This window comes from Heterocephalus glaber, unplaced genomic scaffold, assembly GCF_053883595.1.
Source record: "Heterocephalus glaber isolate CG9 unplaced genomic scaffold, H.glaber_assembly_v1.0 deba00001276, whole genome shotgun sequence".
Classification (NCBI taxonomy): Eukaryota; Metazoa; Chordata; class Mammalia; order Rodentia; family Bathyergidae; genus Heterocephalus; species Heterocephalus glaber.
This window is the reverse complement of record NW_028258237.1, coordinates 23,513-49,082: the sequence shown is the minus strand read 5'-3', so window position 1 is coordinate 49,082 and position 25,570 is coordinate 23,513. Positions and strand designations below refer to the sequence as shown.

The 25,570-nt window shown below is 48.2% G+C and overlaps 2 protein-coding genes across 18 annotated transcripts; both read left to right on the top strand.

Annotated features, from left to right (window-relative positions):
• Positions 1–1,469: 1,469 nt before the first annotated feature.
• Positions 1,470–9,539, top strand: LOC147828135 (uncharacterized). 11 transcript variants are annotated; one of them, XM_087211072.1, is made up of 7 exons: positions 1,470–1,674; positions 1,789–2,833; positions 3,061–3,255; positions 4,498–4,555; positions 6,347–6,454; positions 6,549–6,672; positions 8,760–9,539. In XM_087211072.1, the coding sequence occupies exons 6-7, from the start codon at positions 6,599–6,601 to the stop codon at positions 9,406–9,408; spliced, it is 723 nt and encodes a 240-aa protein (XP_087067198.1). In that variant the 5' UTR covers positions 1,470–1,674; positions 1,789–2,833; positions 3,061–3,255; positions 4,498–4,555; positions 6,347–6,454; positions 6,549–6,598; the 3' UTR covers positions 9,409–9,539. The 11 variants fall into 11 exon arrangements, with proteins under 11 accessions (XP_087067198.1, XP_087067196.1, XP_087067203.1 ...); XM_087211070.1 differs by having other exon boundaries at positions 4,498–4,716; XM_087211077.1 differs by lacking the exons at positions 3,061–3,255; positions 4,498–4,555 and having other exon boundaries at positions 1,789–1,837; positions 2,658–2,833.
• Positions 9,540–17,276: 7,737 nt separating this feature from the next.
• LOC147828134 (uncharacterized) lies at positions 17,277–25,358 on the top strand. Of its 7 annotated transcripts, XM_087211080.1 has the most exons (7): positions 17,277–17,492; positions 17,607–18,651; positions 18,879–19,073; positions 20,316–20,373; positions 22,165–22,272; positions 22,367–22,490; positions 24,579–25,358. In XM_087211080.1, the coding sequence occupies exons 6-7, from the start codon at positions 22,417–22,419 to the stop codon at positions 25,225–25,227; spliced, it is 723 nt and encodes a 240-aa protein (XP_087067206.1). In that variant the 5' UTR covers positions 17,277–17,492; positions 17,607–18,651; positions 18,879–19,073; positions 20,316–20,373; positions 22,165–22,272; positions 22,367–22,416; the 3' UTR covers positions 25,228–25,358. The 7 variants fall into 7 exon arrangements, with proteins under 7 accessions (XP_087067206.1, XP_087067207.1, XP_087067205.1 ...); XM_087211081.1 differs by lacking the exons at positions 18,879–19,073; positions 20,316–20,373; XM_087211079.1 differs by lacking the exons at positions 18,879–19,073; positions 20,316–20,373; positions 22,165–22,272.
• The last annotated feature ends 212 nt before the right edge of the window (positions 25,359–25,570 follow it).

Sequence of the window (25,570 nt, the reverse complement as noted above, 5' to 3'; positions counted from 1 at the left end):
ATCAAACCCTGGCCCTCAGACAAGGCTGGCTTAGCCGCAACTGTTCTGGGGTGGAAAAGGGCTATTCAAAGGCCATACCCCTTGAGGATGCAAAGGAAATTTTAAGCTAGTCCAGAATTACCCAATCAGTACTGATATAGATGCCAACAAGTATGCAAACATTAACAAACTCTCAGTTTCCAAATTTGGAGGAAAAACCTTAATGACATCATGCATTGACAGAGTATCAAAGCTCTTCTAAATGAATGATATTAGAAAAATTAAAGCTTCCAAAATTGTACATTGCCGGATTACTCATAGAAGTAAAAAATGCATGGATGACACATTCTGGTTTCTCTTCAGATTCATTACAGGACCTACATTCTTTGAAAACTAACATTCTTTTGGAACAAACTAAGGAAATACCATCTTGGAACAACAAGTGAACATTGTCACTCTGCCGTGACTAGGTCTGGTAGAAACTACTACCCCAGGTATCGGAACTTGGAGAGGCCCTGAACTGGAAGCAGCTGTGAATGAAGTTTGGCTGGTGCTCTCTCTCCTTCCTCTAGCAGCCTCTACATGCTGAGGTGCGAAAGCACCCAGGTTGGTCCTGTGAACCTGGGCCAACAAGGCCAGGACTTTATCCTACTGGTTTCAGCATGGGCTCTGGGTCCCACAGGAACTCATATTGCACAGGATCACTGTTGGCCACCTGCTGGTACTCCAGGCACTTTTGCTGCACAACGTCTTGGGTGAGGAGCTCCCTGGGCTCCCCATAAAGAACATGCTGCTGCCCAGCATACAGCTCTGTCAGATCCAGTGCTCCCCAGACCAGACCTCTTCTTCAGTGGCACGCTTGCCTTCAGGATGATCACACCCAGGACAGGTAGCCAGAGGCCAGACTTGCAGGCACACACACGAAAACTGCATATGGATGTTCACAGCAGCTCTCTGGGTAAAGACCAAATCATGGGAGAAAACCAGTTGTCCTTATCTGTGGGAGTGGATAAAAGATCATTAGTCAGAAGCTTATGGTGCATATCTGTAATCCCTGCTACACAGTAGGATGGATGGCAACTTCAAGGCCCGACAGGGTAACTTAGGGAGTCCCTGTGTCAAAATGAAAAACTAAATAAACGGGGCCAGGTAGCAACTCGCTGGCAGAGTGTCACTGGGTTTGTTCCCCAGTACCACTAAGAGAAAACAGAAAAGCTCTGTTTTCTATAAGACATACCAAGCCGTAAGCGAAAACAACACAAAGGTGGTACAGGCAACAATCTGAGTTCATCTCCAGGTCATTATGCTGAGTGACACAAAGCAAATCATAAAAATCAATATATATCTCTTAAGTGTGTAATATTCTCTAACGGACAAAATTAAGAATTTGTATGTTTTCCACAGCCTTCGCATTTCAATTTTGATGCATCTGAAACATTAGCTTGTTTTTTGGGATATTTGCATGTTTTCATAATTTAGATTGACTTATGAGTTATACAACTTCTACTTCTGATGAAGATCGGCTGGAAGCACCGGGCCGCCTGAGGACACTAACTATCATACATGTGCACTGGCAGCCATTCTGTGCTAACGGACAGCAAAGAGTCTACGCCGCTCTCTTCTCGAAGTTCTACTTCGAAACTCATGATCTCTGCATTTGATGTTGAAGGAGAGCAAAGCATGGAAGGTGCTACAGTGAGTATCAAGAATCTGGCCTGGAATGAGTGCTATTATTTGAGTCATGCACAAATGGCAAGGCCTAGTCATGTGGTTATTTCTAACTACAAGAACACTTTTATCTCTCCCTAGGCCCAGGAAGGAGAAAAAGCCCAGATACGGAGGAGCACTTGACCTCATGGTATGGACTTTCTCCTTAAATCTCTGTACACATCTCCCCTCACTTCTTGGAAGGGATTCATTCCTCCTTGTGCAATGGCTGGCAAATAGGAATGTCCTGGGATTTGGATGCCTGGGGGACATGTGCGGCTGAGGAAAGCCTGCTGGGCCTTTGGTCCTTTCGGGCAGCCCTGTCTTGGCAGAAGGTCCTTCTCAACTCCTGTCCCCACCCTGAGCAGGCCCCTTTTTCACACTTGAGGGACCCGCCCCGCAGGTTGTTGCCTTGTCTTCCCCATGTGGCCTCCTTCCTGTAAGAGTAGTTCAAGACCCAAGTGGAAGGGGTCATTTGCCCAAGTTCAAGAGCATCTGGCTGAGTGTGCTGGTGTTCAGTGGCCTTTCTCAAGGAAACCACATGCAGTTGGGGGCTCCTCCTGCTCATCCTCCCATTGATCCAGGGCCACTGTTTTTGTTTTTTGGTACCTGGGATTGAACTCAGGACCTGGTGCTTGCAAGGCAGGGGGCGGCACCCCTGAGCTAAATCCCCAGCAGGGCCATGGTTTTGTTAAGACTGTCCTTCCTTGTCTCCACATGAGGTGGGTTAGGGCCTGCTTTGGAGGGTCGAAAAATAAAGGGAGAGGAAACTGGTCAGAATCAGTCACATGGATCTTGATAACCCATGGGTGAATATGCTGTACCCGGATGATGGCAGAGAGACAGGGCACACAGTGAGTGCCAGGGCCAACCTGGATGACGGGCGTCATTGTGCTGATGAGCTGGCAGCACAGGACTGGGTGGATGGGGGAGGGGTGGAGTGTGGTGACCATGGAAACTGCCGCAGAAAGGCTTGGAGCTGAGAGGCAGGCCCATCCTGTGCGTGTGAGCTCCTGGTTCCTGGACCAAGACGCCAGCGAGAGGAGCCTGTGAGGACCCTGCGAGCAGCCCTGCCTGTCAGCCCTGGTGGCCCAGGGAGCAGGCCATCATCTCGTCCTGTCACCGGGTCCCGCAAGACAGCACGCTGGTGAGTGGATGCTCTGTCCTTCATGTTTATGGACTCTTCACTGTGGGAAATGGCCCGAAGCATCAAATGTGCCTTTCTAACCAGTTCTCAGTGTACAGCTCAGTGACACCTAGTGTGTTGCCATGCAGACGGGACTGTCATCACCATCCATGTCCAGACTCTCTCACTGTCCCCATGGGAAACACGGTGGCCATGAACTGCCACCTCCCCCTCCTCCCTGTCCTCAGGCCCTGGGCACCATCTTCTCCTGTCTGTCTCTGGAGTTACCTCTCCAGGGACCCCAGAAGGGGAGTCATCCAGGACCGGACCTTTGCTGCCTCGCTTCTTTCACTGAATGGAATGTCCTCTTCATTAGCCGTGGCCTGGGACCAAGAGGATGTTGACCCCACCTGTGTCCCCATCCGCTGTCCCACATCCCAGAGGTGATGTTTGTTGTCTGCACATATAGACCCTTTGTCTCTTCTGTGCTTTTACAGACACCTGTGCCATGTATCCTTTCCTTAGTTTGCACAGAAGTGGAGCCATTTCCACGCAGTCTTCTGCAGCTGAGATTTTTACGTAGCAAAGGGTTTGGAACAGCTTTCCTGGAAATATATACCCTCCCACCCTTCCCTCTGCCCCTCTCTGCCTCTGTCAGCTTCTGTGTGTGAATTTCTCTCCACCTGTCCTTTGTCTCTCTCTCTCTCTCTGGCTCGGTCCATCCTCCCAATTTCTGTCTTTCAGGTTCTGTGCATGCCTTTGTCTCTGTCTCCCTGGGTCTCTCTCAGTCTCTGAGTCTGTCTCTGTGTCTCCGTCTTTCTCGGCCTCCTCCATGGAAACCTTACTCGTGAGCATAAATAAATGGTGCACAAAGACACACTGTGAACGGGACAAGGCCTCGTCACCCCAGACCCCCCTGCCCCTCACAGAGACCCCTTCAGGTTGCCAGGGGCTGTCCTTCCAGATCTTTCCATGCATCTGCCCAAGCCTGCAAACAGCCATGGAGATTCTTGTCTGTTTACCCAGGGAGGCCATCAAGTGCATGATGTGTTGTCACTCCCTAAGCCCTGGAGTAATGGATCTTTCTTCCTCACCGTGAGCAAGTGTGCCCACAACCTCAAGGGCAGTGCCTAATGTGATCGCTACAGAAATGCTCACAGTCACTTAAACCCACTCAGGGTGCCAGGGTACCACTTACACTGTCCCTTCCTTATAACTTATTCAGGATGAGCTGGCTGATAAGAGGACTGCCTGGGATATGCACCTGCCCGGACGGCTTGGCCATCAGCTTGGCTCCTGCTGTCACCTGCAGCAGCCCTGGCCCTGCCCTCCTCTTACAGCCACGCCCCTCCCATGACCCACTCCTGCCCCCTCAGTGCTCTCTAGGACAGGCTTCTGTGGCTGCTCCTGCCTCTCCCTTTCTTCACTGCCCCACCCTAGGAGCCACCCAGCATTCAGGGCAAGTCTCCACACGCAGTGACCTCCCCTCCTCCCATTTCTAGGCCTCAGACTCCTCCTTAGGGTGAAATTAGGACAATTTTTCCTCAAAGATTATCTGTCCCCCACCCCCGCCCCACGTGGCATCCTCTCTGCATCTTCTCTCCTGCAGGCTGTGTGTGCAGCTGCCTCTCAGGCCGGTTTCGCCCATCTGCATGTGTCACTTACGTGTCTCCATTTCCTTCCAGCGTGAATCTTCCTTGAGGCGGGCCACGTGAGCTACTCTTCTTCCCAATGCCCAGGAAGGTTTGTGCACATCATAGCAGCACTGCACAAAGCTTCCTCTACAGGTCCTGTCCCCATCTTCTGAGGACACCGCCACATTGGATTCAGGCCCCCTCTACACCTCCCTTGAGCTCGAGGACCTCTGTAAAGACCCTGGCTCTATGTTCAGTCTTATTCTAAAGGTCTGGGGCTGTGACTTTGATGTGTCTCTTTGGGGGACACAATGCAAGCCACGGGCTGAGATAAAAGGTTGCATGGGAAATGCAGACAGGAAGGACGGGTGTGGTGAGGAGGGACTCATCCCACCGTGAGATATAGGTGGTGCTTGAAGAAGCAGCCAAGGAAGGGAAGCAAGTGAGTATTCCCAGGAAGGAGGCAAGGAGCCACTCAGCAATCCCAGAGCTTTCTCAAAGAGGGGAGGATCAGGAGATGGAGGGAGGGGCGAGGCAGAGGAGGGAAAGGGGATGGAAAGGGAATGAAGAGGTGTGAGGTGCACGGACCATGTCTGCACAAGGAATGGAAAGCTCATGTACCGCAAACATGTACGGAAAGGGATGGGGATCGGGAGATCGGGGGTGGGGGGGTGGGAGGAGGGGAGGAAAAGAGGCTAGAGAAGAACTAAGGTGTACTGCGCACACGTACCAGCTCCCCACAGGGAATGGAAACACCGGATGGTATGAACATGCACTGATAAAATGATCAGGAGAACAGGGTTGGGCACAGGGTTGAGTGTGAAGACCCTGGAGGCAGTTTCCACTGTAGCCTTCTCCAGTGAGACTTTTCTGCCATGGAAAAATATACATGGCATGAAGTTTATCGTCTCAGTCTTTTTGACATGTTGAGATCAGGAGCACTCAGTATATTTCATCATTCCCATCCGTTTCTAGAACTCTTTTGTGTTCCACAACTGAAACTCCATCTCCACTTCCTCCCATTCACTCTCCTCCCAGCTCCTGGCATGCACATTCTACTTTCTGTTTCTAGGAAATCTGCCTCCTATAGGTGTCTTGTATAAGTGCACCCTGCAGTATTTGCCTTTTGATGGCTTACCTCACTCAGCACGATGTCTTCAGGGTTCATGCAGGTTGTAGCATTGGCAGAGTTTTCTCCCTTTGTGTGCTGTGTCGAGGCCACATGTGCTTATCCTCCCATCCATCAGTGGACATTTGGGTTGTTTCCCCTTTGAATGACTGTGCATAATGCCATGATCATCGCTATGGAAACATGTTCTCGAGACCCAGCCTTGACCTCTTCTTCGCGCATGCCCAGAAGTAGCATTGCTGACTCACATGTGGATTCCTAGGTCAAGTTTTCCAGGAATCCCTGTACAATTCCCACAGCGGTGCACAAGGATGCCCATGTCTCCACACCCTTGCTCAAATTTCTCTTTTCATCTTTTTGGATGAAAGAGTTGACCTTGAAGATGTTTTTATTCAAGCCAAGAGGAGGCAAGGAACCAAGGGTTCCACATGTTTCCATCTGCTTCTGTCACTCAGGCTTCATTTTCAGAGGACACAGAAAAGGTCATGGGTAGGCATTATTGTAATTGATGGGAGTCATCTGCACGTTGACACTCTTCTTTTGTGTCACTGCAGATGGGACCTAGGGCCTTGTGCGTGCTACACAAGTGCTGTACCCTGAGCGACACCTCCCGCCCTTGTTGGTTCTCTTGATGTGAATAAATCCCATCGTGTAGCAAGACGGGCAGGAAGCACTGTGTGTGAGGGCTCTGGAGTCTGCACTGCCATTTATGTCTATGTCGCTTATTGAACTTGCATATGTCCTGCATCTCTTTGTGCTCTTTCTCCTCAGCAGTAAGACGGGGATCACAATTTTACATCTGTTACTGGACTCTGAGGATTGAACGTACCCATATGCACACAGCACTGACACAAGGGCCTGTGTTATGCAAAACACAGGGTAAAGCTGTAGTGACTATTTTATGGGAGCCAAGGATTTTGTAGGCCTTGTTTACTACCTCAAATTTTACCTAACAATACTTCTCTTCCTGTAGGTGGTTCATCACTTTTCATTATTGGTTGGACATTTTCCTCTTCGTGAAGAATGATTCCTACTTCTGCAAAGGATATTTATCATTCCATCTTTCTGTTGTGGACGGTGACCCTCCGCACCCCTAGGTAAATGTGTAGAGAAGTTACATGTAGTTCTCTTACTTGGCCTTTGAGAAAAACATGTCCCTACACAGACATCACCAGATCCACCCCAAACTAGCACATTTTCCTGACAACTGCAGCATTCTCCTTGCTGATGCCCTCTCTCCATCAAAAGTGCCTGATCCTGTGGTCCATTCCCTCAGATCTCCTTTGGCAAGGAAGTGCTCTGGACAGTGAATTCTCAAACCTGGCCATCATTTCCACCCCTGTCTCACAAGGCAACTTTCACAGTAGCCAGCTGCCTTCCCCTTATGAGAAAGCACATCCCAAGGAAGCCTGGTGCTTACTGGGGCCTGGTTGGAGACAGCAGACTGCATGGGAAGGAGATGGACTTTGGAGGCCCCTAGAATGATTTGCATGGGCAGCGCCCACATCGCCCACATGCTTGGGCAGACATTACCACCACCTTTCTGGGAATCAACCCCAGGGGTGGCCCCCCAACTGTAATTTGTTATTACCCCTGACACTTCCATGCATTTGAATTGACAGGGGAGACAAATAACTGAGTTCCCAATCTAAATGTGAAGTGTATGCTTTGCTTCATACAAGATATTTGCTGCATATGAGGTGCATCAGGATGGTTTTAAGTTGCACCCACAAGAAGCCAATAGGTAGAGTTTGGAGCAAGCAATGGGTTAAAAAGGTAAATGGGCGTGGTGTGTGACACTTCCCATATAGATCCATAAGGTCAGGCTCAGGCCACCTTTCCTTATAAAGTATGTGTGCTTTTCATTACAAAGCATTACAGATAGGCTGAGGGTTTATCTCAGTGGCAGAGCACTTCCTACCATGAGTGAGGCCCTTGTTTCAATCCACACTACTGTAAGACGAACCAACCAGTAAGCAAATAGAGAAACAAATTGTGGAAATATATGTAGATAAGAATGAAAAGCTCCTCTCTACCAAACTGATTTCCTTAGAATGACTCCTTTTGTGTGCATCTTTTCAACTTTTAACAAATGTGTTCATATCTACTTGTATATATAAAGAAAAGCAGATATGGTTTTCCTTTAACACAAATGCTCACACCATGCATTTTCTTATTCATTTTGGGTTTTACATTTTAGTCATTTTGGATAGTATTTTTTCTTCCTAGATTTCATATGGGTTAACTCGTTCTTCGTAATGGCCATGTACTATTGCACTATGATGGTGAAGATGCCATAATTTACTTGAACACCCCTCTATTTATCAACACTTTGGTTTCTTCCAATTTTCTCTATTGCAAAGGACCCTGAAATGAACATTGCTCCATATATTTGTACAAACTCTTATTTCAGTATGAATTCTCAAGATGGGAATTGATAGACAAGACATGAACATGTCTGCTTTTGAAAGATTCTGCCACACTGTCTTCCAAATCACCTACCAACTCATTCGCCCACAGCTGTCATGGATTCCTAGGCTTTTTTCCCTCCTTCTTCCCTCCCCTCCCTCCTCTTCCCTCTCCTCTCCTCTCCTCTCCTCTCTCCTCCCCTCTGCCACTCCCCTCCCTCCCTTCCCCTTGTTTCTCTGTTTTCTCTCTTCTCTCTCCCTCCATCCCTTCTTTCCTTCCTCCCTCTGTCTTTCCCTTTCTCAGTTGTACTTTCTTTTCTTTCTTTGAGACAAGGTATCTGTATGCACCTGAGACCAGCTATAAATCACTATGCAGCCTGAGCTCGCCTTGAACTCTAGATCCTCCTGCCTCAGCCTCCTCAGTGCTGGGATTACAGGTGTTCTGCCACACACAGCTGCTAGGCTTCTTTCTCTTCTCATGTAAAATATTTAGGACAGCAGAACATATGCAGAACTTTTCTGTTTGTTTGCTTTTGTTTTTGTTTTGTTTTGTTTTCCACTACCGGGGATCAAACTCAGGACCTTGAGCTTGCAAGGCAGGCGCTGGAACTACTGAGCTAAATCCCCAGCCCCTGCAGAACTTTTAAATACAAATTTCATACGTGGGCAACAGCATGTAAATATTTATCCCCCTCTCCCCATGACTCATGTTCCATTTTTTCTCCCTTCCTTGGTGTTCCTGCTCTGGCTTCCTGCCTCTGCAACATCCTCTACAGTTTTCCTGGAGTGAAGCAGCACATCTGTGCCCTGACTGCCTTCCTGCTTAGTTCCGTGGCCTGGGTGTTGGGTATCATCGTAGTGAGCAGCGTATCCTGGCGCATGTGGGAACTTGACAGCCAGGTTTCTCTCATTGCCTTCATTGGCCTTTGGGATGCTCAGGATTCTCTCAGGCAAAACAACTCTGGCACAGTGGTTGATGTGCTAGTAGTGGCTAACATGTACAGGGGGTGGACCCAGGTAGTTGAGCTTGAGTTTGTGAAAGATCTAATGGTGTTGGTGAAGTTTGTACAGCCAGTGGCCCTGATTCTCAGCACAGTGGCCTTCCTGCTCAGCAGGCTGAAGCCCACCTACCCAGAATTCCTGCGACTCTATTACAGAAGCTCGGTCCTCCTTCTTTGCCTCAACTCTTGCTGTGTGGCTCTGGCTGTGAGCTGCAACTATGTCATGGACATTTCTGGCCAAAGCGCCCTTGATTTCCCATTAGCGCTTACTGTGGGCAAAGAGGTTGTGACCAAGAAACACTTCTCTTATGTGTTCCCACTAGGCATTGTCACTGCCACTCTGTCCTTCCTCAGTGGCATCCTGTGCTTTGGGGCCATGAGCTTCACAAAGCCCAAGTCAATGGCAGCGGCAGATGTGCCCTAAGGGAAGCTCAGAGCTGAGATGGGATGTGGGGGAAGGCCTGAGCACAGGGGGTGTGGGGAAATTGCCACCTCGCTGGCATACTGAGGCAACTCTGTCCTCGCTGCAAATAAAATCTCTGCCTCTGATTCTCAGCGTGTGTCTCAAGGTCCTGGCCTCCTCTGTGCTGTCGTCCATTTCTTCTTTGAAGGGTTTCATTTCTGGAAGTCTGCCGCCCAACACTTCCTGTTCACGTGCTGCCAAAATCCACAGGCAGGGAAGTGTGCTGGCTGGTGTGTGCCAGCTCACATCAGTGACAGGGACCAACTCCAGGTTGGCTCCGAGTGTGGAAATAGGCTCCTGTGTGCACACAGAAAATACTGGTTCTCAGAGCTTAGAGGTCTGCCAGATGCACCCATTGGTGAGTTTGTAACAGCAAATGAGAAATACCAACAGGCACCCGGGACGTGGAGGCAGAAAGCAAACTTTATTTACATCGATGGGCCTGGTTGGATAATTCCTCAGAGAACCAGGCCCTGTCTTTCTGTCTCTCTACAGTTTATATAGGATTTGCAAGCAGAAACTAGTACAGAAGCAGAGCAGGCAGTTGATTGGTTACATACATAAAATCATTCTTACTGATTGGTCTATAGCGAGGTCAAACTCAAGGTCAGAAACATATTTGGCGTATGCATCAGTTTAGGGTAGGGTCTGCCAAGGAGGAGCAGATAAGCAAGACACGAACATAGAGTGGGCCTCATAGAGAGTACATTACATTCCAGAATGCGTTCAAGCTTGGAGCAGAGATAGGGAGTTAAGCTCTTGGTGGTACTAAGAGGTTGCATGGGGAGTTATGTGTCTGGCAGTGCTAGCGAGAAAATGTGTTTACAATAATCATTCCCTACAGAGCACAAGGCCATGGAGATTTTAACTCCATTTTCAGATTAACCCATACCACACTTTTCCTTTTCCACGGCAGATCAAGTTTTCTCAACCTTGGCACTGTGGACATTTTGGGGTGGGTTGTTTGGGAACAGGGAGGCTGGGCTGTGCATTGAGGATGTTAGGAGCATCCGCAACCTCTTCCCACTAGAGGCCAGTAGTGGCATTCGTTCCCCCAACTGCAAAAACGCAAATGAGCAGACATTTCCAAGTGTCCTCTGAGGGGTGACCGTGTCCCTGCTGAGCCCCAGTGGTCTGGATGTCGCCCGTGACCCAGGCCACTGAAGTTACTGGTGTGTTGAGAGGACCCTGACAAAATCGCGAACCTCAAGAAACTGCACAGTCTCATGCATTACCTTAAGTCAGGGTCTGCTGGAGAATTTACTTCCCCTTCCTGGGGACATTTGACAGTGACAATGTCAATGAACCATGTGATCCCCAAAGTATCAACTGCTATGTTATGGTTACACAGCTGGATAGACGCAGGTGCTGAGAGAATCGGGAATCTTGGATTACAACCTAAAGCAGAGTTATGAACCCTGAAACAGATTATGAAAAAGCAATAGATGAAGTGATAAAGAGTTTGTAAGAGGCGGGGAAGATAAAGTGAGAAGGCCCATTGAATAGTGCATGGAATTTCTGTACACTAAATATAGCCGGTGAGAAGGCAATCATGGAAGTGCGCTTAAGTTTTTCCAGCATTCCTGAAAGACATGAATCCTCAAGTTGAGAAAGGATAGGAAGTCTCCACTAGGCTAAATAAAAATAGACTCATACATAGACACATAAGCAAACGCAGGGACTTTCAGGTACAAAGAGAAGTTGTTGGAGGAAACCAGAGGAGAAAAACCAGCAAATGAATGATAGAGGATGTACAACTAGACTGACAGACCACAGACTTTCAACCAACAGCAAAGTGAGAGAAAACAAAAACAGAAATGTCTTCAAAGACATGAACTTAATGCTCAAGTGCTGAGTCTGAGTCCATTAGTTACTAAGCCACTGCTCAAGCATGAGGACAAAATGAAGGCCGCTCCAGATGAAGGGCTTTCCAAAGGAGCCAATTTGGGAAGGAATGCAATTGGACCCAAAATGGAGCCAGATCAAGAAGAAATGATGAACAAATGAAATGATGAGCCTGTTGCTAAGGTAAACCAGCCCTGATTGAAATTTTAAATGGCTATCTATGAGTTGCATATAAAAGCTTAAGATGGGAGAGGGCTGATAAGTGCTAACGGTCTCTAGAGTCTGTTCTGAGTCGTTCATTAACTTTAGCTTTTCAGTAAATGTATGGGAAAGTGTAAGCGTAACTTCTAAACAGAAAGAGAAAGAAATTAAAGTGAAAGAAATGCAAAGGAAGAAAGGAAAGTACAATTTTTACTGTGAACATGATTATCCAGGAAAAGACTAAATAGTCACGACTCCATGTTTAAGAATTTTCTAGAAAAGGAGCGCCACAGAGAGAAAACAGTGTTGTGATTCCCGTGGTGAGAGTGAGTGGAGCGTGACCACAGGGAGGCACTAGGGAATTTAGGGGGTGATAAGCAGGTTCTGTAGCAGGGGTGTGGTCACGGTCCCACCATTACAAAATTTACTAAAACTCTTCAGACCTTATACCCGAAATTACTTAAATTGTTTAATTTACAAATTATACTTCAATAATTACAAAGAAAACTCTATCCATTCCGATACATCAGTGACAGTCTTACTCTTTCAGCTCTGGGGATGGAGCCTGTGGTCTCACACATGCTAGGCAAGCACTCCACCGCTGAGGTAGATCCCTAGCCCCAGAGAAGCTTTTGGAAAATAAATATGACTTTAAGTGGGAGTAAATCTTCTTTGTTGAAATTCTCACAAGACAGTAAGTAAAGGTATAGGCTATGTACATCACTGAAACGGGCCTGTGTTCTAAGTTTAGTGAGTCCCCTCCGTCTACTCCAGTTCCAACCAAAAGTCCACAAGAGTTTCATGCTCATTTAGGGACCATTAGTTGCTCTGATAAATGGAGAAACAGCCATGACTTCCCACAGTAGTGTTATTTCTGACTCCTGTTGTGTCCAAAGTGAGGTCCCTTCTGGCTGTGGCTCAGTGTCCTTCAATCTTGTAGCCACAAGTCCTTAGCAGGGAGGTGGCCAGGGCTCCGTGCTTATCTGCACCTGTCTGGAAGCCCAAGGAGTTTGGCATCTTTTCATGGGGGTTTATGGGCTGGCTGGAGGGGGGATGCAGCCATTCCTGCTCACATAACGAGGACTAATAGCAGCCAGATAGCTGGGCTATTGACTCCAACTGTGTGTTCAGGAGCAAGGAAACAGGATTATGGGGAACACAGACTTGTGGTCACTGCAGTTTCTCATGAAGCTTGATGGGCAGATCTTATCTCACTTAGAAGTGTAAAACAGCACCAATGGACAAGCCAGGTGGTCATGCAAAAAGTATGAGAGGACTTTGATTATATCAAGCTTTCTGTAAAGCTGTGGTTACTCAGATACTTTGTACTATTGTCAGGAAGAGACACGTCTATAGTGGCATAATTTTAGATGTTCAAGGAGAAATGAATAAGTAACTTATTTTTCATCCTTAAAGGGAAAGATTTCCTGTCCCATGCTACAAGGGTGAACCTCAAGCCCGTCAGGCTAAGGGAAATAAACCAGTCACAAAATCACATGTATTGTGTGATTCCACTTGTGTGAAGTACCTAGAATGATCAAAGTCAGAACCAGCAAGTAGCATGGAGGTTGTCAGGGGCTGGGAGCAGGGGGATGGGGAGTTTTAATGGATAATAGACTCAGTTTTGTGACACTAGAACATTCCGGAGACTAGTCACACAGCAGTGTGACTCTGTAGAACTCTATACTTGAAATGGTTAAGATTGTTTCTTAAACCTTACCAAATAATATATTTTGAGTATGTGCAATTTCCTCCCTATCAATTAAATCTCGATAAAGCTGTTTTATTGCAAAGAGATTCACAAAGAGGACGATGGAATAGAGTTCCTGGAAACAGATTTACCAACATGGGACAGCTTGGCCTATGACCCACGTGGCATTGAAATGTGGAAAAAGAATAGCACTTTGTTTTGTTTTGTTTTGTGGCAGGGTCTCCCTTTGTAGTTCAGGCTGGCCCTGAACTCACTATGTAGTCCAGGCTGGCCTCGAACTCTCGGTGATCCTCCTGCCTCAGCCTCCTGAGTGCTGGGATTACAGGCGTGCACCTCAAGGCCCGGCCAGGAATAGAACTTTTAAACAGCTAGGCCAAGTGATTATCCATAGGAAAAGATAAATTTAGCCCCATAGCTTAAACCACACAGAATAAAATAAGCTCCCTGATGATACTTTTAGAAGGAAATATATAAGACCATCTCTACAACATCTGGGTAAGGACGGTCTTCTTCAGAGACACATGCAAACACACACACACACACACACACACATGCCCACATGGAAAAATGGTATCCAGAACATCATGATATTTTACCAATGACTAGAAAGAAAACATTTACTAGAAAACTGGGTAGAAGTGTATGAGCTTGTGAGTCCTAGAGATAAAATCTGTATCACATAACAGAGGTTGAGCAGGAATACCCTGTTTCCCTAATTTATATGATGTACGCTCTAATGACCTGGGGAGCCCCAAAATCCTGCTGTCTGTGCCCCATCCCAGGCAGTGTCATTTTATTTGCCTGTGCAGACTTTTTCAACCTGTGTGCTGTCAACGTGTCAGGCTGTAAAGGTCTACGTATTGGAGGATGTTTAGCTGCCTTCTGATTCCTGTCCACTAGATGTCCCTCATAAATGATTCCCAAGTTGTCTCACCATTTACAAGGTATGAAAAAAAGCACCTGGTGTATTTCTAGTGCTAATTTCATCTTTAAGAAGCTGTGGAGCAGGGAGTAAGCTCCTCTCCGAGACTTTATTTTGACTTTGACAGTGAAATCAGTCATTGGATTCTTGGAACAACTGAGAATACTGAGATAGAAGACCGTGGGCTTTAGTCTTAGACCATATATAGTATCAGGGAAATAGATTTCAAAATTAACTGAGACCAGAGAGGGTTCTTTTCGTGGCCCAGGACACTGCAAGGGTCTTTGCAACCAGGGTGATAGAACACCCTCAAAATGGAGCTGTGCCGCCCTCATCAGTGAGAGCCATGGGGAAGAGTGCAGGTGGAGTCAGAAGCAGTCAAGGGGATGCTAGTGGCTGTGCAGGAAAGCTGAAGTGGGCAAGGCTGTGGAAAGAGATGGAAAGGGCCACAGAGCCAAGGATGAACCTGAGCGCTTAGCAGAGCCCGTGGGACAGAAGTTGGAAGGCCGTAAGCTGCTCTGTGCAAAAGCTGCTAAGGACAACTCAGAATGATATTTTCAGTTAGTTCGGAACAAATGACAAGACTGCATTGGGCCTGTTACTAGAGTCCTACAGCACTACAGGAAGAGACTACAAACAGAGAGACCAGAGGGAGAGAGAATGCTCATTGGAAATGTGTGAAACAAACCTGCTGAAGAGGGAATGAGCTGGGACAGCAGCAGCACACAAATATCATCAAGGAAGCTTTAGCGGTGCCAGTGCAGCATGTAGCCCCAGAACTTGGGAGGCTGAGGCAGGGTGACTGAGAGTTTTGGGCCAGTCCGAGCTCCATGCTGACATGAAGGCCAGTAGCAAGAGCCTGTGTGAAAAAATAGAGGAGAGGAGAAGAGAGTGGCGGGAGGGGGCAGGATGAGAAGGGGGAGGGGAGGGGAGGGGAAGACAAGGCTACCGCAGAAGGCCCACCCTCATTACACTCTTAGGGGTGGGGCTGGAAAGTTCCACTTAATTGTCCACTTCCCTGGATGAAGAGACTCCTGGACTGGTGATTGGATCACGGGGGCCCCACACCATGCACAGATGACTCCACGGATGTTCACAGCTACACGTGCTGTTAGGAAGTCGGCCCAGTGGGCAGCGGGTCCCTGGGAGCGTCCCTTTGGAGGGGACATCTCTCACTGGTGCTCTTCCCTGTGCTCTGCTTCCTGGCCACCATGAAGTGAGCAGCTTGGTTCTCCCACACCTTCGGCCCTGATGTCTCCATCTTAGAGACAGTAGATCCTGGACTGAAACCTCTGAAACCGTGAGCCAAATTAGACCTCTCCTCCTCTGAGTTGTGGACGTGGGTATTATGTTTTGGAAAGCGGACCCAACCTCGTCCGAAAGTCAATAGAAAACAGTGGAAGTTTTTCCTCTAAGATCCAGGATTAGGCAGGGAGGCCCATTCTCGCCACATGATTTCTACAAGTGGAATCCTTGCCAGCCAGAGCAGCATGCATTGGGATAGTGCCTTTGAATTGGCTCCCACAGTTTCATACTGGAGACTGTACACAGTGGTACTGAGCACACAAAGTGATCAGGAGGAGACAGAAGGGACAGCACGAGTGTGCCTTTTCCAAGATAACCTCGAAGCATGGCTTACACGCTGTGTGGTTACAAGGGAGGGTTACATGCTCAGTTAGGATCTCCATACAAATCAAACCCTGGCCCTCAGACAAGGCTGGCTTAGCCGCAACTGTTCTGGGGTGGAAAAGGGCTATTCAAAGGCCATACCCCTTGAGGATGCAAAGGAAATTTTAAGCTAGTCCAGAATTACCCAATCAGTACTGATATAGATGCCAACAAGTATGCAAACATTAACAAACTCTCAGTTTCCAAATTTGGAGGAAAAACCTTAATGACATCATGCATTGACAGAGTATCAAAGCTCTTCTAAATGAATGATATTAGAAAAATTAAAGCTTCCAAAATTGTACATTGCCGGATTACTCATAGAAGTAAAAAATGCATGGATGACACATTCTGGTTTCTCTTCAGATTCATTACAGGACCTACATTCTTTGAAAACTAACATTCTTTTGGAACAAACTAAGGAAATACCATCTTGGAACAACAAGTGAACATTGTCACTCTGCCGTGACTAGGTCTGGTAGAAACTACTACCCCAGGTATCGGAACTTGGAGAGGCCCTGAACTGGAAGCAGCTGTGAATGAAGTTTGGCTGGTGCTCTCTCTCCTTCCTCTAGCAGCCTCTACATGCTGAGGTGCGAAAGCACCCAGGTTGGTCCTGTGAACCTGGGCCAACAAGGCCAGGACTTTATCCTACTGGTTTCAGCATGGGCTCTGGGTCCCACAGGAACTCATATTGCACAGGATCACTGTTGGCCACCTGCTGGTACTCCAGGCACTTTTGCTGCACAACGTCTTGGGTGAGGAGCTCCCTGGGCTCCCCATAAAGAACATGCTGCTGCCCAGCATACAGCTCTGTCAGATCCAGTGCTCCCCAGACCAGACCTCTTCTTCAGTGGCACGCTTGCCTTCAGGATGATCACACCCAGGACAGGTAGCCAGAGGCCAGACTTGCAGGCACACACACGAAAACTGCATATGGATGTTCACAGCAGCTCTCTGGGTAAAGACCAAATCATGGGAGAAAACCAGTTGTCCTTATCTGTGGGAGTGGATAAAAGATCATTAGTCAGAAGCTTATGGTGCATATCTGTAATCCCTGCTACACAGTAGGATGGATGGCAACTTCAAGGCCCGACAGGGTAACTTAGGGAGTCCCTGTGTCAAAATGAAAAACTAAATAAACGGGGCCAGGTAGCAACTCGCTGGCAGAGTGTCACTGGGTTTGTTCCCCAGTACCACTAAGAGAAAACAGAAAAGCTCTGTTTTCTATAAGACATACCAAGCCGTAAGCGAAAACAACACAAAGGTGGTACAGGCAACAATCTGAGTTCATCTCCAGGTCATTATGCTGAGTGACACAAAGCAAATCATAAAAATCAATATATATCTCTTAAGTGTGTAATATTCTCTAACGGACAAAATTAAGAATTTGTATGTTTTCCACAGCCTTCGCATTTCAATTTTGATGCATCTGAAACATTAGCTTGTTTTTTGGGATATTTGCATGTTTTCATAATTTAGATTGACTTATGAGTTATACAACTTCTACTTCTGATGAAGATCGGCTGGAAGCACCGGGCCGCCTGAGGACACTAACTATCATACATGTGCACTGGCAGCCATTCTGTGCTAACGGACAGCAAAGAGTCTACGCCGCTCTCTTCTCGAAGTTCTACTTCGAAACTCATGATCTCTGCATTTGATGTTGAAGGAGAGCAAAGCATGGAAGGTGCTACAGTGAGTATCAAGAATCTGGCCTGGAATGAGTGCTATTATTTGAGTCATGCACAAATGGCAAGGCCTAGTCATGTGGTTATTTCTAACTACAAGAACACTTTTATCTCTCCCTAGGCCCAGGAAGGAGAAAAAGCCCAGATACGGAGGAGCACTTGACCTCATGGTATGGACTTTCTCCTTAAATCTCTGTACACATCTCCCCTCACTTCTTGGAAGGGATTCATTCCTCCTTGTGCAATGGCTGGCAAATAGGAATGTCCTGGGATTTGGATGCCTGGGGGACATGTGCGGCTGAGGAAAGCCTGCTGGGCCTTTGGTCCTTTCGGGCAGCCCTGTCTTGGCAGAAGGTCCTTCTCAACTCCTGTCCCCACCCTGAGCAGGCCCCTTTTTCACACTTGAGGGACCCGCCCCGCAGGTTGTTGCCTTGTCTTCCCCATGTGGCCTCCTTCCTGTAAGAGTAGTTCAAGACCCAAGTGGAAGGGGTCATTTGCCCAAGTTCAAGAGCATCTGGCTGAGTGTGCTGGTGTTCAGTGGCCTTTCTCAAGGAAACCACATGCAGTTGGGGGCTCCTCCTGCTCATCCTCCCATTGATCCAGGGCCACTGTTTTTGTTTTTTGGTACCTGGGATTGAACTCAGGACCTGGTGCTTGCAAGGCAGGGGGCGGCACCCCTGAGCTAAATCCCCAGCAGGGCCATGGTTTTGTTAAGACTGTCCTTCCTTGTCTCCACATGAGGTGGGTTAGGGCCTGCTTTGGAGGGTCGAAAAATAAAGGGAGAGGAAACTGGTCAGAATCAGTCACATGGATCTTGATAACCCATGGGTGAATATGCTGTACCCGGATGATGGCAGAGAGACAGGGCACACAGTGAGTGCCAGGGCCAACCTGGATGACGGGCGTCATTGTGCTGATGAGCTGGCAGCACAGGACTGGATGGATGGGGGAGGGGTGGAGTGTGGTGACCATGGAAACTGCCGCAGAAAGGCTTGGAGCTGAGAGGCAGGCCCATCCTGTGCGTGTGAGCTCCTGGTTCCTGGACCAAGACGCCAGCGAGAGGAGCCTGTGAGGACCCTGCGAGCAGCCCTGCCTGTCAGCCCTGGTGGCCCAGGGAGCAGGCCATCATCTCGTCCTGTCACCGGGTCCCGCAAGACAGCACGCTGGTGAGTGGATGCTCTGTCCTTCATGTTTATGGACTCTTCACTGTGGGAAATGGCCCGAAGCATCAAATGTGCCTTTCTAACCAGTTCTCAGTGTACAGCTCAGTGACACCTAGTGTGTTGCCATGCAGACGGGACTGTCATCACCATCCATGTCCAGACTCTCTCACTGTCCCCATGGGAAACACGGTGGCCATGAACTGCCACCTCCCCCTCCTCCCTGTCCTCAGGCCCTGGGCACCATCTTCTCCTGTCTGTCTCTGGAGTTACCTCTCCAGGGACCCCAGAAGGGGAGTCATCCAGGACCGGACCTTTGCTGCCTCGCTTCTTTCACTGAATGGAATGTCCTCTTCATTAGCCGTGGCCTGGGACCAAGAGGATGTTGACCCCACCTGTGTCCCCATCCGCTGTCCCACATCCCAGAGGTGATGTTTGTTGTCTGCACATATAGACCCTTTGTCTCTTCTGTGCTTTTACAGACACCTGTGCCATGTATCCTTTCCTTAGTTTGCACAGAAGTGGAGCCATTTCCACGCAGTCTTCTGCAGCTGAGATTTTTACGTAGCAAAGGGTTTGGAACAGCTTTCCTGGAAATATATACCCTCCCACCCTTCCCTCTGCCCCTCTCTGCCTCTGTCAGCTTCTGTGTGTGAATTTCTCTCCACCTGTCCTTTGTCTCTCTCTCTCTCTCTGGCTCGGTCCATCCTCCCAATTTCTGTCTTTCAGGTTCTGTGCATGCCTTTGTCTCTGTCTCCCTGGGTCTCTCTCAGTCTCTGAGTCTGTCTCTGTGTCTCCGTCTTTCTCGGCCTCCTCCATGGAAACCTTACTCGTGAGCATAAATAAATGGTGCACAAAGACACACTGTGAACGGGACAAGGCCTCGTCACCCCAGACCCCCCTGCCCCTCACAGAGACCCCTTCAGGTTGCCAGGGGCTGTCCTTCCAGATCTTTCCATGCATCTGCCCAAGCCTGCAAACAGCCATGGAGATTCTTGTCTGTTTACCCAGGGAGGCCATCAAGTGCATGATGTGTTGTCACTCCCTAAGCCCTGGAGTAATGGATCTTTCTTCCTCACCGTGAGCAAGTGTGCCCACAACCTCAAGGGCAGTGCCTAATGTGATCGCTACAGAAATGCTCACAGTCACTTAAACCCACTCAGGGTGCCAGGGTACCACTTACACTGTCCCTTCCTTATAACTTATTCAGGATGAGCTGGCTGATAAGAGGACTGCCTGGGATATGCACCTGCCCGGACGGCTTGGCCATCAGCTTGGCTCCTGCTGTCACCTGCAGCAGCCCTGGCCCTGCCCTCCTCTTACAGCCACGCCCCTCCCATGACCCACTCCTGCCCCCTCAGTGCTCTCTAGGACAGGCTTCTGTGGCTGCTCCTGCCTCTCCCTTTCTTCACTGCCCCACCCTAGGAGCCACCCAGCATTCAGGGCAAGTCTCCACACGCAGTGACCTCCCCTCCTCCCATTTCTAGGCCTCAGACTCCTCCTTAGGGTGAAATTAGGACAATTTTTCCTCAAAGATTATCTGTCCCCCACCCCCGCCCCATGTGGCATCCTCTCTGCATCTTCTCTCCTGCAGGCTGTGTGTGCAGCTGCCTCTCAGGCCGGTTTCGCCCATCTGCATGTGTCACTTACGTGTCTCCATTTCCTTCCAGCGTGAATCTTCCTTGAGGCGGGCCACGTGAGCTACTCTTCTTCCCAATGCCCAGGAAGGTTTGTGCACATCATAGCAGCGCTGCACAAAGCTTCCTCTACAGGTCCTGTCCCCATCTTCTGAGGACACCGCCACATTGGATTCAGGCCCCCTCTACACCTCCCTTGAGCTCGAGGACCTCTGTAAAGACCCTGGCTCTATGTTCAGTCTTATTCTAAAGGTCTGGGGCTGTGACTTTGATGTGTCTCTTTGGGGGACACAATGCAAGCCACGGGCTGAGATAAAAGGTTGCATGGGAAATGCAGACAGGAAGGACGGGTGTGGTGAGGAGGGACTCATCCCACCGTGAGATATAGGTGGTGCTTGAAGAAGCAGCCAAGGAAGGGAAGCAAGTGAGTATTCCCAGGAAGGAGGCAAGGAGCCACTCAGCAATCCCAGAGCTTTCTCAAAGAGGGGAGGATCAGGAGATGGAGGGAGGGGCGAGGCAGAGGAGGGAAAGGGGATGGAAAGGGAATGAAGAGGTGTGAGGTGCACGGACCATGTCTGCACAAGGAATGGAAAGCTCATGTACCGCAAACATGTACGGAAAGGGATGGGGATCGGGAGATCGGGGGTGGGGGGGTGGGAGGAGGGGAGGAAAAGAGGCTAGAGAAGAACTAAGGTGTACTGCGCACACGTACCAGCTCCCCACAGGGAATGGAAACACCGGATGGTATGAACATGCACTGATAAAATGATCAGGAGAACAGGGTTGGGCACAGAGTTGAGTGTGAAGACCCTGGAGGCAGTTTCCACTGTAGCCTTCTCCAGTGAGACTTTTCTGCCATGGAAAAATATACATGGCATGAAGTTTATCGTCTCAGTCTTTTTGACATGTTGAGATCAGGAGCACTCAGTATATTTCATCATTCCCATCCGTTTCTAGAACTCTTTTGTGTTCCACAACTGAAACTCCATCTCCACTTCCTCCCATTCACTCTCCTCCCAGCTCCTGGCATGCACATTCTACTTTCTGTTTCTAGGAAATCTGCCTCCTATAGGTGTCTTGTATAAGTGCACCCTGCAGTATTTGCCTTTTGATGGCTTACCTCACTCAGCACGATGTCTTCAGGGTTCATGCAGGTTGTAGCATTGGCAGAGTTTTCTCCCTTTGTGTGCTGTGTCGAGGCCACATGTGCTTATCCTCCCATCCATCAGTGGACATTTGGGTTGTTTCCCCTTTGAATGACTGTGCATAATGCCATGATCATCGCTATGGAAACATGTTCTCGAGACCCAGCCTTGACCTCTTCTTCGCGCATGCCCAGAAGTAGCATTGCTGACTCACATGTGGATTCCTAGGTCAAGTTTTCCAGGAATCCCTGTACAATTCCCACAGCGGTGCACAAGGATGCCCATGTCTCCACACCCTTGCTCAAATTTCTCTTTTCATCTTTTTGGATGAAAGAGTTGACCTTGAAGATGTTTTTATTCAAGCCAAGAGGAGGCAAGGAACCAAGGGTTCCACATGTTTCCATCTGCTTCTGTCACTCAGGCTTCATTTTCAGAGGACACAGAAAAGGTCATGGGTAGGCATTATTGTAATTGATGGGAGTCATCTGCACGTTGACACTCTTCTTTTGTGTCACTGCAGATGGGACCTAGGGCCTTGTGCGTGCTACACAAGTGCTGTACCCTGAGCGACACCTCCCGCCCTTGTTGGTTCTCTTGATGTGAATAAATCCCATCGCGTAGCAAGATGGGCAGGAAGCACTGTGTGTGAGGGCTCTGGAGTCTGCACTGCCATTTATGTCTATGTCGCTTATTGAACTTGCATATGTCCTGCATCTCTTTGTGCTCTTTCTCCTCAGCAGTAAGACGGGGATCACAATTTTACATCTGTTACTGGACTCTGAGGATTGAACGTACCCATATGCACACAGCACTGACACAAGGGCCTGTGTTATGCAAAACACAGGGTAAAGCTGTAGTGACTATTTTATGGGAGCCAAGGATTTTGTAGGCCTTGTTTACTACCTCAAATTTTACCTAACAATACTTCTCTTCCTGTAGGTGGTTCATCACTTTTCATTATTGGTTGGACATTTTCCTCTTCGTGAAGAATGATTCCTACTTCTGCAAAGGATATTTATCATTCCATCTTTCTGTTGTGGACGGTGACCCTCCGCACCCCTAGGTAAATGTGTAGAGAAGTTACATGTAGTTCTCTTACTTGGCCTTTGAGAAAAACATGTCCCTACACAGACATCACCAGATCCACCCCAAACTAGCACATTTTCCTGACAACTGCAGCATTCTCCTTGCTGATGCCCTCTCTCCATCAAAAGTGCCTGATCCTGTGGTCCATTCCCTCAGATCTCCTTTGGCAAGGAAGTGCTCTGGACAGTGAATTCTCAAACCTGGCCATCATTTCCACCCCTGTCTCACAAGGCAACTTTCACAGTAGCCAGCTGCCTTCCCCTTATGAGAAAGCACATCCCAAGGAAGCCTGGTGCTTACTGGGGCCTGGTTGGAGACAGCAGACTGCATGGGAAGGAGATGGACTTTGGAGGCCCCTAGAATGATTTGCATGGGCAGCGCCCACATCGCCCACATGCTTGGGCAGACATTACCACCACCTTTCTGGGAATCAACCCCAGGGGTGGCCCCCCAACTGTAATTTGTTATTACCCCTGACACTTCCATGCATTTGAATTGACAGGGGAGACAAATAACTGAGTTCCCAATCTAAATGTGAAGTGTATGCTTTGCTTCATACAAGATATTTGCTGCATATGAGGTGCATCAGGATGGTTTTAAGTTGCACCCACAAGAAGCCAATAGGTAGAGTTTGGAGCAAGCAATGGGTTAAAAAGGTAAATGGGCGTGGTGTGTGACACTTCCCATATAGATCCATAAGGTCAGGCTCAGGCCACCTTTCCTTATAAAGTATGTGTGCTTTTCATTACAAAGCATTACAGATAGGCTGAGGGTTTATCTCAGTGGCAGAGCACTTCCTACCATGAGTGAGGCCCTTGTTTCAATCCACACTACTGTAAGACGAACCAACCAGTAAGCAAATAGAGAAACAAATTGTGGAAATATATGTAGATAAGAATGAAAAGCTCCTCTCTACCAAACTGATTTCCTTAGAATGACTCCTTTTGTGTGCATCTTTTCAACTTTTAACAAATGTGTTCATATCTACTTGTATATATAAAGAAAAGCAGATATGGTTTTCCTTTAACACAAATGCTCACACCATGCATTTTCTTATTCATTTTGGGTTTTACATTTTAGTCATTTTGGATAGTATTTTTTCTTCCTAGATTTCATATGGGTTAACTCGTTCTTTGTAATGGCCATGTACTATTGCACTATGATGTTGAAGATGCCATAATTTACTTGAACACCCCTCTATTTATCAACACTTTGGTTTCTTCCAATTTTCTCTATTGCAAAGGACCCTGAAATGAACATTGCTCCATATATTTGTACAAACTCTTATTTCAGTATGAATTCTCAAGATGGGAATTGATAGACAAGACATGAACATGTCTGCTTTTGAAAGATTCTGCCACACTGTCCTCCAAAATCACCTACCAACTCATTCGCCCACAGCTGTCATGGATTCCTAGGCTTTTTTCCCTCCTTCTTCCCTCCCCTCCCTCCTCTTCCCTCTCCTCTCCTCTCCTCTCCTCTCTCCTCCCCTCTGCCACTCCCCTCCCTCCCTTCCCCTTGTTTCTCTGTTTTCTCTCTTCTCTCTCCCTCCATCCCTTCTTTCCTTCCTCCCTCTGTCTTTCCCTTTCTCAGTTGTACTTTCTTTTCTTTCTTTGAGACAAGGTATCTGTATGCACCTGAGACCAGCTATAAATCACTATGCAGCCTGAGCTCGCCTTGAACTCTAGATCCTCCTGCCTCAGCCTCCTCAGTGCTGGGATTACAGGTGTTCTGCCACACACAGCTGCTAGGCTTCTTTCTCTTCTCATGTAAAATATTTAGGACAGCAGAACATATGCAGAACTTTTCTGTTTGTTTGCTTTTGTTTTTGTTTTGTTTTGTTTTCCACTACCGGGGATCAAACTCAGGACCTTGAGCTTGCAAGGCAGGCGCTGGAACTACTGAGCTAAATCCCCAGCCCCTGCAGAACTTTTAAATACAAATTTCATACGTGGGCAACAGCATGTAAATATTTACCCCCCTCTCCCCATGACTCATGTTCCATTTTTTCTCCCTTCCTTGGTGTTCCTGCTCTGGCTTCCTGCCTCTGCAACATCCTCTACAGTTTTCCTGGAGTGAAGCAGCACATCTGTGCCCTGACTGCCTTCCTGCTTAGTTCCGTGGCCTGGGTGTTGGGTATCATCGTAGTGAGCAGCGTATCCTGGCGCATGTGGGAACTTGACAGCCAGGTTTCTCTCATTGCCTTCATTGGCCTTTGGGATGCTCAGGATTCTCTCAGGCAAAACAACTCTGGCACAGTGGTTGATGTGCTAGTAGTGGCTAACATGTACAGGGGGTGGACCCAGGTAGTTGAGCTTGAGTTTGTGAAAGATCTAATGGTGTTGGTGAAGTTTGTACAGCCAGTGGCCCTGATTCTCAGCACAGTGGCCTTCCTGCTCAGCAGGCTGAAGCCCACCTACCCAGAATTCCTGCGACTCTATTACAGAAGCTCAGTATTCCTTCTTTGCCTCAACTCTTGCTGTGTGGCTCTGGCTGTGAGCTGCAACTATGTCATGGACATTTTTGGCCAAAGCGCTCTTGATTTCCCATTAGCGCTTACTGTGGGCAAAGAGGCTGTGACCAAAAAACACTTCTCTTATGTGTTCCCTCTGGGCATTGTCACTGCCGCTCTGTCCTTCCTCAGTGGCATCCTGTGCTTTGGGGCCATGAGCTTCACAGAGTTGAAGTCAAAGGCAGTGGCAGATGTGCCCTAAGGGAAGCTCAGAGCTGAGATGGGATGTGGGGGAAGGCCTGAGCACAGGGGGTGTGGGGAAATTGCCACCTCGTTGGATTACTGAGGCAACTCTGTTCTCGCAGCAAATAAAATCTCTGCCTCTGATTCTCAGCATGTGTGTCAAGGTCCTGGCCTCCTCTGTTCTGTCGTCCATTTCTTCTTTGAAGGGTTTCATTTCTGGAAGTCTGCTGCCCAACACTTCCTGTTCACGTGCTGCCAAAATCCACAGGCAGGGAAGTGTGCTGGCTGGTGTGTGCCAGCTCACATCAGTGACAGGGACCAACTCCGGGTTGGCTCCGAGTGTGGAAATAGGCTCCTGTGTG